The following is a 12,664-nucleotide window of genomic DNA, read 5'->3' as shown; positions in this document are numbered from 1 at the left end:
GTGAAAAGTTTTTAAAAAATTTTATTTTTTGAGTTTTTTAACATAAGACCTCCTACGCTCTTAAATAACATTATTTAATTAGTTCTAAATTTTTGCATTAAATGATATCAAAATCGGACGACTATATCATATAAAATGGTAAAATAATATGAAGAAATTATATCTTCGGTGTTCTTAACATAAAACCTTATAAGCTTGGAAATAGCAATTTTTAATTGGTATTGAATTCCGAATTATATTTTATCAAAATCGGACGACTATATCATATAGCTGCTATAGAAAATATCGAAAAATTACCTTTCTAAGCTGGATATAACGTTTTTAAATTAGTTCTGAATTTCGAATTAAATTTTATCAAAATCGAACGACTATATCATATAGCTGCCATAGGAACGATCGGAAACTTAGTGGTAAAATAATATGAAAAAATTATATCTTCGGTGTTTTTGAACATAGCTGTCATAGGAACGATCAGAAAATTAAATTAATACGCTTGGAAGTATCATTTATTAATTAGTTCTGAATTTCGAATTTTTTTAATCGGACGACTATATTATACAGCTGTCACAGAAACGATCGGAAAATTGGTGGGAAAATAATGTGAAACAAATTATAGCTTTGACATATTATCTTATAAAATAATTTTTATATTTTTAAGAATTTGGAATTCAATTTAATAAAAATCGGACTATTCTAACGGGCTAAAAAAGAATGTAATAATTTTGTTTTAATATCACTGAAGTCACCAACAAACCTTAAAAATTTCATGTAGTGTTTCTAAAGTTGATTATTTTTTATAGCTGCAAGGGTATGCAAACTTCAGCTTGCCGAAGTTAACTTCTTTTCTTGTTTTGATACTTACATACTTTCCGACGAATCTAGTATACCCTTTTATCTACGAGTAAGGGGTATACATATTTCCTATGTTTTAAGAATGCATTGCACACAAAATTACGGTAATTATATTTTTCGCATCGTTTAGAAATATAATCCCATTTTTGAACTTACATTCTACAGCCTATTAATTTAAAAAGAGTCTTTTGAAGAATTTTATCTATAAAATCTTAAAAGCGATTTTTAATTAGTCTTAAGTTTGAAGAGTAACTTGTACAATAATAAAAGTATGGTATGCCTTACCTGTGTGTATTTTTATGGGCTGCCATGGTCGTTGCCACTCGATATGGATACACCTTATTTTAGTAGAAAAAAAATGTTCTAATCTAGCGCATTTCGTTTTGAACCACTCTTAATGTTTTTTTTTTTGCAATATATTTGACTCCGTATAGTGTCGAATCCGCCGACAACACAATCTCCGCCCACAACCACAACACTGCGGCGCGCGACAACATCAGCAGAAAACAGCCCAGACGCCTACTCTATCAGCATTTTTAATGGCACTGCCGGCGAAGGACCAACCAATTCGGTATTTGTGACTAACAAATGTAAGTTTTACCTAAATTATCTTTGTTTTGCCAACTTAGTAACCTGACTTGGGCTTTTTAACTATTTATTCCAGCAAGCGTAAAATATTTATCGAATCTAAATGAGGTTGATAAGACGAAGCAAAAGCTCACGGATAATAGCCCGAAGGGTTCCGACTGGTCCAAAGGCAAGAACAGTAAGGGTCCTAGCGCTAACGCTGCTTCTTACTCACCTGTCACTGGATGGCTACTTAGGCTCCTTTCCCTGCTAGCAACATTTTCGTGTGGTTAATTTTCAAATACGTACATTATATAATAAAAGCCATAACTACTAAGTTTATAATCGTAGAGCATTCATTAGAGGGTAAGGAATTTTTTTGGAAGGTTTTCAATGCTAAAATTGTCTGTCTGTCATGTCTTTGAAGTTACACGTAAGCTCTATTTTTAAAACCAAGTCAAATCGTGAAAACATGATTACGTAACCGACACAGCCCTTCAGTGTTCGGAAACTAGCTCCTATTGTATACATTGGTGAACAGCACAACTATAAACAGTTGTAGAGGTTGCGGTGCCGGTTGATAGCTACCGCAAATAATATTGCAGTCATCACAACTAAAATTTAATACTTATTAAGGTAATACTCCTGTATCCATTCTCGTTTTTGCGAAGTTCTATGTTGCGTTGCTGGTTAAACTCTTCTTTGCCTTTAAAAACTTACTAAAAGTAGCGTTACATATATTAATTTGAAAACACAAATCTCTGTAAACGGAAGTCCAGGTAGTGGCGAATGCGCACCTGGAGAACGTGCGAAGATGACTCTGTATTCAACATCAAAATGGAAATTCTTGTTGATAGTCCAAATATAACAAGTAATACACCAATCGAAAAAAATACTATACATATCGAAATCTGAGTTGGTCTGCTTCAAACATGTTGTTTCACTTCACTAGCAAACGATTTTGTCGCTTTTGTTGTGTGTTTCACTAGTGCCTACAACAAAGAAAAGCTGAGTAAGGTTAAAGCATAGGTAAAGAACCAGATAAACTAGTTAATACTTTCACTGACATCTGCGGTGAGCTCATAAAAAGGGCTCGCCCAAATAGAACAGTCAAAGCAAAGCACAAACCACCCTGGTAGAACACAACCCTGGCGAAGGTTAAAACGTACTTCAATAGAGCTAATAACAACAACAGTGAATCTTCCTGGAACTTAGATTACACGAAGCTAAGCCTATACAAGCTAAATAGCATAGCATCTACTGCGAAGGCCTCCAGACTCAGAAGAATTTTAGCAAAATCCCCAGCAACCATTGGCTACCAAAAGAACCAATGCTGACAGCTGGACGAAACCCTTTAACTCCTGTTAGACACCCTAAATACCCAAGCAGTGGAGGCCCTCTCCATATAGGAGAACCGGGCTATTATCGTTTTTAAGCCCTTCGAATTCCCTCGATCCGGACATCCCCTGGCTGACAGCTACCTTCTACGGATAAAGCCCTCTTCCTTCTAATTAAAGACCCTGGAAAGGCTAATCAGGCAAACTACCATCCCAACCCTTATTTCCACTGCAAAACACACGTAACGCAAAGGCAGATACACAGATAACGCCCTCCACTCCTTAGTATTTTGTATAGTGAGGGAGCTCTGCAATAAGAAATGCTCTCTGGCAGCTTTTCAAAACATAGAAAACGCCCGCAACATCGTCATCCCTACGGGTATCAATGGCACTCTGACTGAACTGGGCAATGAGCGGACTTTAGTTGGACTCATACAAACCATGCTTACCAGCAGAGTAGTGTACTACACGACATTACACACTTGACCAAGAATGTCATCCTTGAGAAACAGCTCCACTGGTTAGACAACATCTTAGACCGCACACGTAAAGCGGCCATAGCACTCATCGCTTGAAAAAAAGCTATAGGGATAAAGTGTGATTTTTCCCCCTTAATAATTAACCGGATTTACACTTTGATAGTCAGGTTCATTCTTCTCTACGGAAATATCGTGTGGTAGCCTTCTTCAGAAACTAAATGTACCTTAGGATCCTTCACAAGATTAAAAGAAGCGCAGAGCTCTGATTACTGGGGCGCTCCGTCCACCGCCACTGAAGCAACCCCTGGATTTACTTGCCATATCTGGACATCAGCAACAGCCCTGAGGCTCTGCAAAGTAGCGGCATGGACAACAGGCTCAACTATCGATATATATAAATCCTACGTTCCACCCATAGTCAACTTCGAAAAGTTACAAAATCTTCATAGCCACCCATACAGACTGGAACAACCTTCGACACTAATATGTAACACCCAGAATATACACAAACGGCCCCAGGGTGTGGGAGTTTTCTCTCCCGAACTGCACATAAAGTCTCATTTCGACTACCAAATTACTGTAGTGTTTTCCAGAAGTCCAGGCAATCCATACATCAGAACATCACGACACAGACATTTACATCTTGTAGGCCTTGAGGGCCCATCGGCTCCTACACAACAAACTTAGCAACTATCTCTGAGTGCTGCAAATTTCTTAATGAGATGGCCACTTATTTGAGAATCAACATTATCTGGGTGCCTTACCACCGTAATATTAAGGTCAACTGATGAGCTAGCAAGACAAAGGCTGGGACTCAGCAGAGAAGGGCATTGAAAACCTCCAGCTTCTGACCAAGGTATAACCTCAAACGTTTTTAAACCCTAAAACCAAACCTTGCGGCCATTCAGAAAAAAATAACAAACTTGTTCGAGAAACCCAATTACCCATGAGCTAGGGAAAAGTATCCGTACAGAGGATTAGTATTCTTATCTTAAACCATACCGTCCTATCCTAACTTAACATATTTTAATAATGCGTAAATAAGAGGATGAAGAGGATACTCGAATACAAAGCAGATTCTGAGCTGCTTTTGATACATAAACGAATTGGCTTCTTTTGTATTTTGATAGTGGTGGAAGGGGCTCTCTTAGTTGCAGCCACTCAGTCTCTGGGTGACGCAGAAACGGTGCGCCTGTTAGGTACTTGGTGCTTTGTATCTCTGCTGCACCGCAGCCGCGGGAAACGACATCCGCAGGATTCTTCGTAATTGAAGCAGCCCCTAAGTCGTCTTTTTAGTGTGCTCTTGCAGTTCCGTCATGCCTTTGGCTACGAAGCCATTCAAATTTGAATCGTGCATTGTGGGCCATTGCAGCACAATTTTTGAATCGTTACAAAACGTAACTTGGTCGATGTACTTTTGAAGTTTGCTGCGAATTTATTTTAATAATTCTGCGCAAAATTAGGTATTGATTTTACCTTTGTTGAAGCCATAGGCTCTTTCAGACGCGTCAGCCAAGAAATGTATTTTTCCGTTTTTTTTAGTACAAACAAGTGACCCTTACGACACCAAGCAATGCTTGTTACGCGCGGAACCCATTCACCATTTAGAGCGAGTAAATGAAAACGCGGACAAATAAAAAAGCAATGCAACGAAAGACTGTAGTATGCACTTATATTGAATATCTATTGTACCAAGAGTACTTAAAGCAAACACACTGTAACATTTTGTTGCAGTGTTTACATAAACCAACGCCCGGTAAAAAAAACCTAAGTGACCAAAATATGAGTCGATCGCCGCGTTCATGGAAAGTGGCACCCGCCGGCAGCTCAGTCAAACTCAAGTACATGCACAAACCCTCGCGCTCCAACTAATGAGGCAGCGAAGCCTAAGGCAAATTGTACAATCAAATGGTAGCGGCATTAATGGCTCTCCATAATATAATAAAGAATACAAATAAAGAATATAAAAAAAGGGACAAGGGACACACTAAACGATAATTGTACCCTTTGTTCGAAATTTCTCTCACTTTCACTTGTAAATTTGTCAGGAATAACTTATGTCCTATAACAAGGGGGAGCCGCTATTCCAGGGAGAGCGTGCATTTTGGCATTTTTCTTTTTAAGCATATAATTTAAATAAAAAAATAATAATAATAATCACATAAAGAAATAAAAAGCAGTAAATAAGAAGTAAACAAACCCCTATTTTTTATTTAATCGTATTTTTATTTCTTATTCTTGTTTCAACACATAACCAATAAAACGGAATGTTATCTATTTCTTGATATTTCATTAGGATTTTTATTTTTAAAATGATAAATGTGAGATTGTTATTAACTAATTACATAGAAATAATATTACAAAACTAACTTTTTTACAAATCAGTTGAATTGGAAATGTTTTTTATGAATATATATTATATTTAAAAAGTTTTTTTATTGATTTTTTTTTCGAATTTTAAATTGTTAAAGATCATTGGCTTATTTCTAAATATAAATTGTCATTAATTTTACGAACATTAAATTTTCCATCAATAAACTGATTGATGATATCATCCTGAAGAGAGGTGTACCTTCCCGGCTTGTACAGGATGTGTTCCTCCAACTCGAGAGCAATAGACTTTCAGGCATCCTTGTCCTCGATACCAGCGTCTTTTTATTAAATTTATTGAACTCTTTGAACACATGACGATGTTGATTCGGTTTTTCTAAGTCCTTATCTACAATTAGGCCGACGTAGACAGCTTTGTTAATTCGCAGGAGTCTGTACTCGTCTCTGCAGATCGAGCCTCAACACCTCAAACTATAAATATACAATGCAATCATTAAAATCATTAAAAATGGCTTTCAAAAAACTTAGTTATAAAATTGAAAGCAAAGCCGGAAAAAAACCCACACTTTCATGCTTATTTAAACTCTTTGAAAAATCCGTGTTGACTCGGATAAACACATACCTAAGTCTCCAAGAAGGAATACCGTCCCATCAATTTGGGTTTCGTGAAAAGCACTGAACAATTCAGCAGGTCAACCGGATTCCAGCAGGTCAACCACATTCCGTGGTACGTTCGCAACGGAAACATACATCGCGACTTAAACATTCTACCAGTCAAAGAAGGGATGGCAAAATAGAAGGAATAGCACTATTGTTACACGCTTTTTACCTGGCGACAGGTCTAACAAGGTTGAGCAACCTATCACGTTTTCGTCGCACAGACTTACCCACCCAGCGATCGACTTGAGGGACGCCCATGTGCGCATCTGATGAAATCCAGATTCCAAGTCTATTGTTGAAAAGTATTTTACAAAGATAATAAATACACTTTATATATTCTTTAACTTCTCATTCATGATGGTGATAAGTTTTTTAGTCTTGGTACAGTAGGTACCCGTTGATATCTGTATCTGTATCTGTATCTGTATCTGTATCTGTATCTGTTTCTGTATCTGTATCTGTATCTGTATCTGTATCTGTATCTGTATCTGTATCTGTATCTGTATCTGTATCTGTATCTGTATCTGTATCTGTATCTGTATCTGTATCTGTATCTGTATCTGTATCTGTATCTGTATCTGTATCTGTATCTGTATCTGTATCTGTATCTGTATCTGTATCTGTATCTGTATCTGTATCTGTATCTGTATCTGTATCTGTATCTGTATCTGTATCTGTATCTGTATCTGTATCTGTATCTGTATCTGTATCTGTATCTGTATCTGTATCTGTATCTGTATCTGTATCTGTATCTGTATCTGTATCTGTATCTGTATCTGTATCTGTATCTGTATCTGTATCTGTATCTGTATCTGTATCTGTATCTGTATCTGTATCTGTATCTGTATCTGTATCTGTATCTGTATCTGTATCTGTATCTGTATCTGTATCTGTATCTGTATCTGTATCTGTATCTGTATCTGTATCTGTATCTGTATCTGTATCTGTATCTGTATCTGTATCTGTATCTGTATCTGTATCTGTATCTGTATCTGTATCTGTATCTGTATCTGTATCTGTATCTGTATCTGTATCTGTATCTGTATCTGTATCTGTATCTGTATCTGTATCTGTATCTGTATCTGTATCTGTATCTGTATCTGTATCTGTATCTGTATCTGTATCTGTATCTGTATCTGTATCTGTATCTGTATCTGTATCTGTATCTGTATCTGTATCTGTATCTGTATCTGTATCTGTATCTGTATCTGTATCTGTATCTGTATCTGTATCTGTATCTGTATCTGTATCTGTATCTGTATCTGTATCTGTATCTGTATCTGTATCTGTATCTGTATCTGTATCTGTATCTGTATCTGTATCTGTATCTGTATCTGTATCTGTATCTGTATCTGTATCTGTATCTGTATCTGTATCTGTATCTGTATCTGTATCTGTATCTGTATCTGTATCTGTATCTGTATCTGTATCTGTATCTGTATCTGTATCTGTATCTGTATCTGTATCTGTATCTGTATCTGTATCTGTATCTGTATCTGTATCTGTATCTGTATCTGTATCTGTATCTGTATCTGTATCTGTATCTGTATCTGTATCTGTATCTGTATCTGTATCTGTATCTGTATCTGTATCTGTATCTGTATCTGTATCTGTATCTGTATCTGTATCTGTATCTGTATCTGTATCTGTATCTGTATCTGTATCTGTATCTGTATCTGTATCTGTATCTGTATCTGTATCTGTATCTGTATCTGTATCTGTATCTGTATCTGTATCTGTATCTGTATCTGTATCTGTATCTGTATCTGTATCTGTATCTGTATCTGTATCTGTATCTGTATCTGTATCTGTATCTGTATCTGTATCTGTATCTGTATCTGTATCTGTATCTGTATCTGTATCTGTATCTGTATCTGTATCTGTATCTGTATCTGTATCTGTATCTGTATCTGTATCTGTATCTGTATCTGTATCTGTATCTGTATCTGTATCTGTATCTGTATCTGTATCTGTATCTGTATCTGTATCTGTATCTGTATCTGTATCTGTATCTGTATCTGTATCTGTATCTGTATCTGTATCTGTATCTGTATCTGTATCTGTATCTGTATCTGTATCTGTATCTGTATCTGTATCTGTATCTGTATCTGTATCTGTATCTGTATCTGTATCTGTATCTGTATCTGTATCTGTATCTGTATCTGTATCTGTATCTGTATCTGTATCTGTATCTGTATCTGTATCTGTATCTGTATCTGTATCTGTATCTGTATCTGTATCTGTATCTGTATCTGTATCTGTATCTGTATCTGTATCTGTATCTGTATCTGTATCTGTATCTGTATCTGTATCTGTATCTGTATCTGTATCTGTATCTGTATCTGTATCTGTATCTGTATCTGTATCTGTATCTGTATCTGTATCTGTATCTGTATCTGTATCTGTATCTGTATCTGTATCTGTATCTGTATCTGTATCTGTATCTGTATCTGTATCTGTATCTGTATCTGTATCTGTATCTGTATCTGTATCTGTATCTGTATCTGTATCTGTATCTGTATCTGTATCTGTATCTGTATCTGTATCTGTATCTGTATCTGTATCTGTATCTGTATCTGTATCTGTATCTGTATCTGTATCTGTATCTGTATCTGTATCTGTATCTGTATCTGTATCTGTATCTGTATCTGTATCTGTATCTGTATCTGTATCTGTATCTGTATCTGTATCTGTATCTGTATCTGTATCTGTATCTGTATCTGTATCTGTATCTGTATCTGTATCTGTATCTGTATCTGTATCTGTATCTGTATCTGTATCTGTATCTGTATCTGTATCTGTATCTGTATCTGTATCTGTATCTGTATCTGTATCTGTATCTGTATCTGTATCTGTATCTGTATCTGTATCTGTATCTGTATCTGTATCTGTATCTGTATCTGTATCTGTATCTGTATCTGTATCTGTATCTGTATCTGTATCTGTATCTGTATCTGTATCTGTATCTGTATCTGTATCTGTATCTGTATCTGTATCTGTATCTGTATCTGTATCTGTATCTGTATCTGTATCTGTATCTGTATCTGTATCTGTATCTGTATCTGTATCTGTATCTGTATCTGTATCTGTATCTGTATCTGTATCTGTATCTGTATCTGTATCTGTATCTGTATCTGTATCTGTATCTGTATCTGTATCTGTATCTGTATCTGTATCTGTATCTGTATCTGTATCTGTATCTGTATCTGTATCTGTATCTGTATCTGTATCTGTATCTGTATCTGTATCTGTATCTGTATCTGTATCTGTATCTGTATCTGTATCTGTATCTGTATCTGTATCTGTATCTGTATCTGTATCTGTATCTGTATCTGTATCTGTATCTGTATCTGTATCTGTATCTGTATCTGTATCTGTATCTGTATCTGTATCTGTATCTGTATCTGTATCTGTATCTGTATCTGTATCTGTATCTGTATCTGTATCTGTATCTGTATCTGTATCTGTATCTGTATCTGTATCTGTATCTGTATCTGTATCTGTATCTGTATCTGTATCTGTATCTGTATCTGTATCTGTATCTGTATCTGTATCTGTATCTGTATCTGTATCTGTATCTGTATCTGTATCTGTATCTGTATCTGTATCTGTATCTGTATCTGTATCTGTATCTGTATCTGTATCTGTATCTGTATCTGTATCTGTATCTGTATCTGTATCTGTATCTGTATCTGTATCTGTATCTGTATCTGTATCTGTATCTGTATCTGTATCTGTATCTGTATCTGTATCTGTATCTGTATCTGTATCTGTATCTGTATCTGTATCTGTATCTGTATCTGTATCTGTATCTGTATCTGTATCTGTATCTGTATCTGTATCTGTATCTGTATCTGTATCTGTATCTGTATCTGTATCTGTATCTGTATCTGTATCTGTATCTGTATCTGTATCTGTATCTGTATCTGTATCTGTATCTGTATCTGTATCTGTATCTGTATCTGTATCTGTATCTGTATCTGTATCTGTATCTGTATCTGTATCTGTATCTGTATCTGTATCTGTATCTGTATCTGTATCTGTATCTGTATCTGTATCTGTATCTGTATCTGTATCTGTATCTGTATCTGTATCTGTATCTGTATCTGTATCTGTATCTGTATCTGTATCTGTATCTGTATCTGTATCTGTATCTGTATCTGTATCTGTATCTGTATCTGTATCTGTATCTGTATCTGTATCTGTATCTGTATCTGTATCTGTATCTGTATCTGTATCTGTATCTGTATCTGTATCTGTATCTGTATCTGTATCTGTATCTGTATCTGTATCTGTATCTGTATCTGTATCTGTATCTGTATCTGTATCTGTATCTGTATCTGTATCTGTATCTGTATCTGTATCTGTATCTGTATCTGTATCTGTATCTGTATCTGTATCTGTATCTGTATCTGTATCTGTATCTGTATCTGTATCTGTATCTGTATCTGTATCTGTATCTGTATCTGTATCTGTATCTGTATCTGTATCTGTATCTGTATCTGTATCTGTATCTGTATCTGTATCTGTATCTGTATCTGTATCTGTATCTGTATCTGTATCTGTATCTGTATCTGTATCTGTATCTGTATCTGTATCTGTATCTGTATCTGTATCTGTATCTGTATCTGTATCTGTATCTGTATCTGTATCTGTATCTGTATCTGTATCTGTATCTGTATCTGTATCTGTATCTGTATCTGTATCTGTATCTGTATCTGTATCTGTATCTGTATCTGTATCTGTATCTGTATCTGTATCTGTATCTGTATCTGTATCTGTATCTGTATCTGTATCTGTATCTGTATCTGTATCTGTATCTGTATCTGTATCTGTATCTGTATCTGTATCTGTATCTGTATCTGTATCTGTATCTGTATCTGTATCTGTATCTGTATCTGTATCTGTATCTGTATCTGTATCTGTATCTGTATCTGTATCTGTATCTGTATCTGTATCTGTATCTGTATCTGTATCTGTATCTGTATCTGTATCTGTATCTGTATCTGTATCTGTATCTGTATCTGTATCTGTATCTGTATCTGTATCTGTATCTGTATCTGTATCTGTATCTGTATCTGTATCTGTATCTGTATCTGTATCTGTATCTGTATCTGTATCTGTATCTGTATCTGTATCTGTATCTGTATCTGTATCTGTATCTGTATCTGTATCTGTATCTGTATCTGTATCTGTATCTGTATCTGTATCTGTATCTGTATCTGTATCTGTATCTGTATCTGTATCTGTATCTGTATCTGTATCTGTATCTGTATCTGTATCTGTATCTGTATCTGTATCTGTATCTGTATCTGTATCTGTATCTGTATCTGTATCTGTATCTGTATCTGTATCTGTATCTGTATCTGTATCTGTATCTGTATCTGTATCTGTATCTGTATCTGTATCTGTATCTGTATCTGTATCTGTATCTGTATCTGTATCTGTATCTGTATCTGTATCTGTATCTGTATCTGTATCTGTATCTGTATCTGTATCTGTATCTGTATCTGTATCTGTATCTGTATCTGTATCTGTATCTGTATCTGTATCTGTATCTGTATCTGTATCTGTATCTGTATCTGTATCTGTATCTGTATCTGTATCTGTATCTGTATCTGTATCTGTATCTGTATCTGTATCTGTATCTGTATCTGTATCTGTATCTGTATCTGTATCTGTATCTGTATCTGTATCTGTATCTGTATCTGTATCTGTATCTGTATCTGTATCTGTATCTGTATCTGTATCTGTATCTGTATCTGTATCTGTATCTGTATCTGTATCTGTATCTGTATCTGTATCTGTATCTGTATCTGTATCTGTATCTGTATCTGTATCTGTATCTGTATCTGTATCTGTATCTGTATCTGTATCTGTATCTGTATCTGTATCTGTATCTGTATCTGTATCTGTATCTGTATCTGTATCTGTATCTGTATCTGTATCTGTATCTGTATCTGTATCTGTATCTGTATCTGTATCTGTATCTGTATCTGTATCTGTATCTGTATCTGTATCTGTATCTGTATCTGTATCTGTATCTGTATCTGTATCTGTATCTGTATCTGTATCTGTATCTGTATCTGTATCTGTATCTGTATCTGTATCTGTATCTGTATCTGTATCTGTATCTGTATCTGTATCTGTATCTGTATCTGTATCTGTATCTGTATCTGTATCTGTATCTGTATCTGTATCTGTATCTGTATCTGTATCTGTATCTGTATCTGTATCTGTATCTGTATCTGTATCTGTATCTGTATCTGTATCTGTATCTGTATCTGTATCTGTATCTGTATCTGTATCTGTATCTGTATCTGTATCTGTATCTGTATCTGTATCTGTATCTGTATCTGTATCTGTATCTGTATCTGTATCTGTATCTGTATCTGTATCTGTATCTGTATCTGTATCTGTATCTGTATCTGTATCTGT

General features: G+C 35.4%; 1 protein-coding gene across 6 annotated transcripts in view; it reads left to right on the top strand.

The window, feature by feature from the left end:
* Positions 1 to 1,758, top strand: part of LOC127011836 (uncharacterized) — a 112,345-nt gene extending 110,587 nt beyond the window's left edge. For all 6 annotated transcript variants that reach the window (XM_050890029.1, XM_050890028.1, XM_050890025.1 and 3 more), the window contains exons 2-3: positions 1,287 to 1,442; positions 1,517 to 1,758. In XM_050890029.1, coding sequence (XP_050745986.1) covers positions 1,287 to 1,442; positions 1,517 to 1,713 — 353 coding nt within the window. In that variant the 3' untranslated portion in view covers positions 1,714 to 1,758. The remainder of the gene's footprint in view (positions 1 to 1,286; positions 1,443 to 1,516) is intronic.
* The last annotated feature ends 10,906 nt before the right edge of the window (positions 1,759 to 12,664 follow it).

The sequence above is a fragment of the Drosophila biarmipes genome, unplaced genomic scaffold, assembly GCF_025231255.1.
Source record: "Drosophila biarmipes strain raj3 unplaced genomic scaffold, RU_DBia_V1.1 ptg000013l, whole genome shotgun sequence".
NCBI lineage: Eukaryota > Metazoa > Arthropoda > Insecta > Diptera > Drosophilidae > Drosophila > Drosophila biarmipes.
The sequence above is the reverse complement of the archived record's forward strand: the minus strand, read 5'-3'. Positions and strand labels throughout refer to the sequence as shown.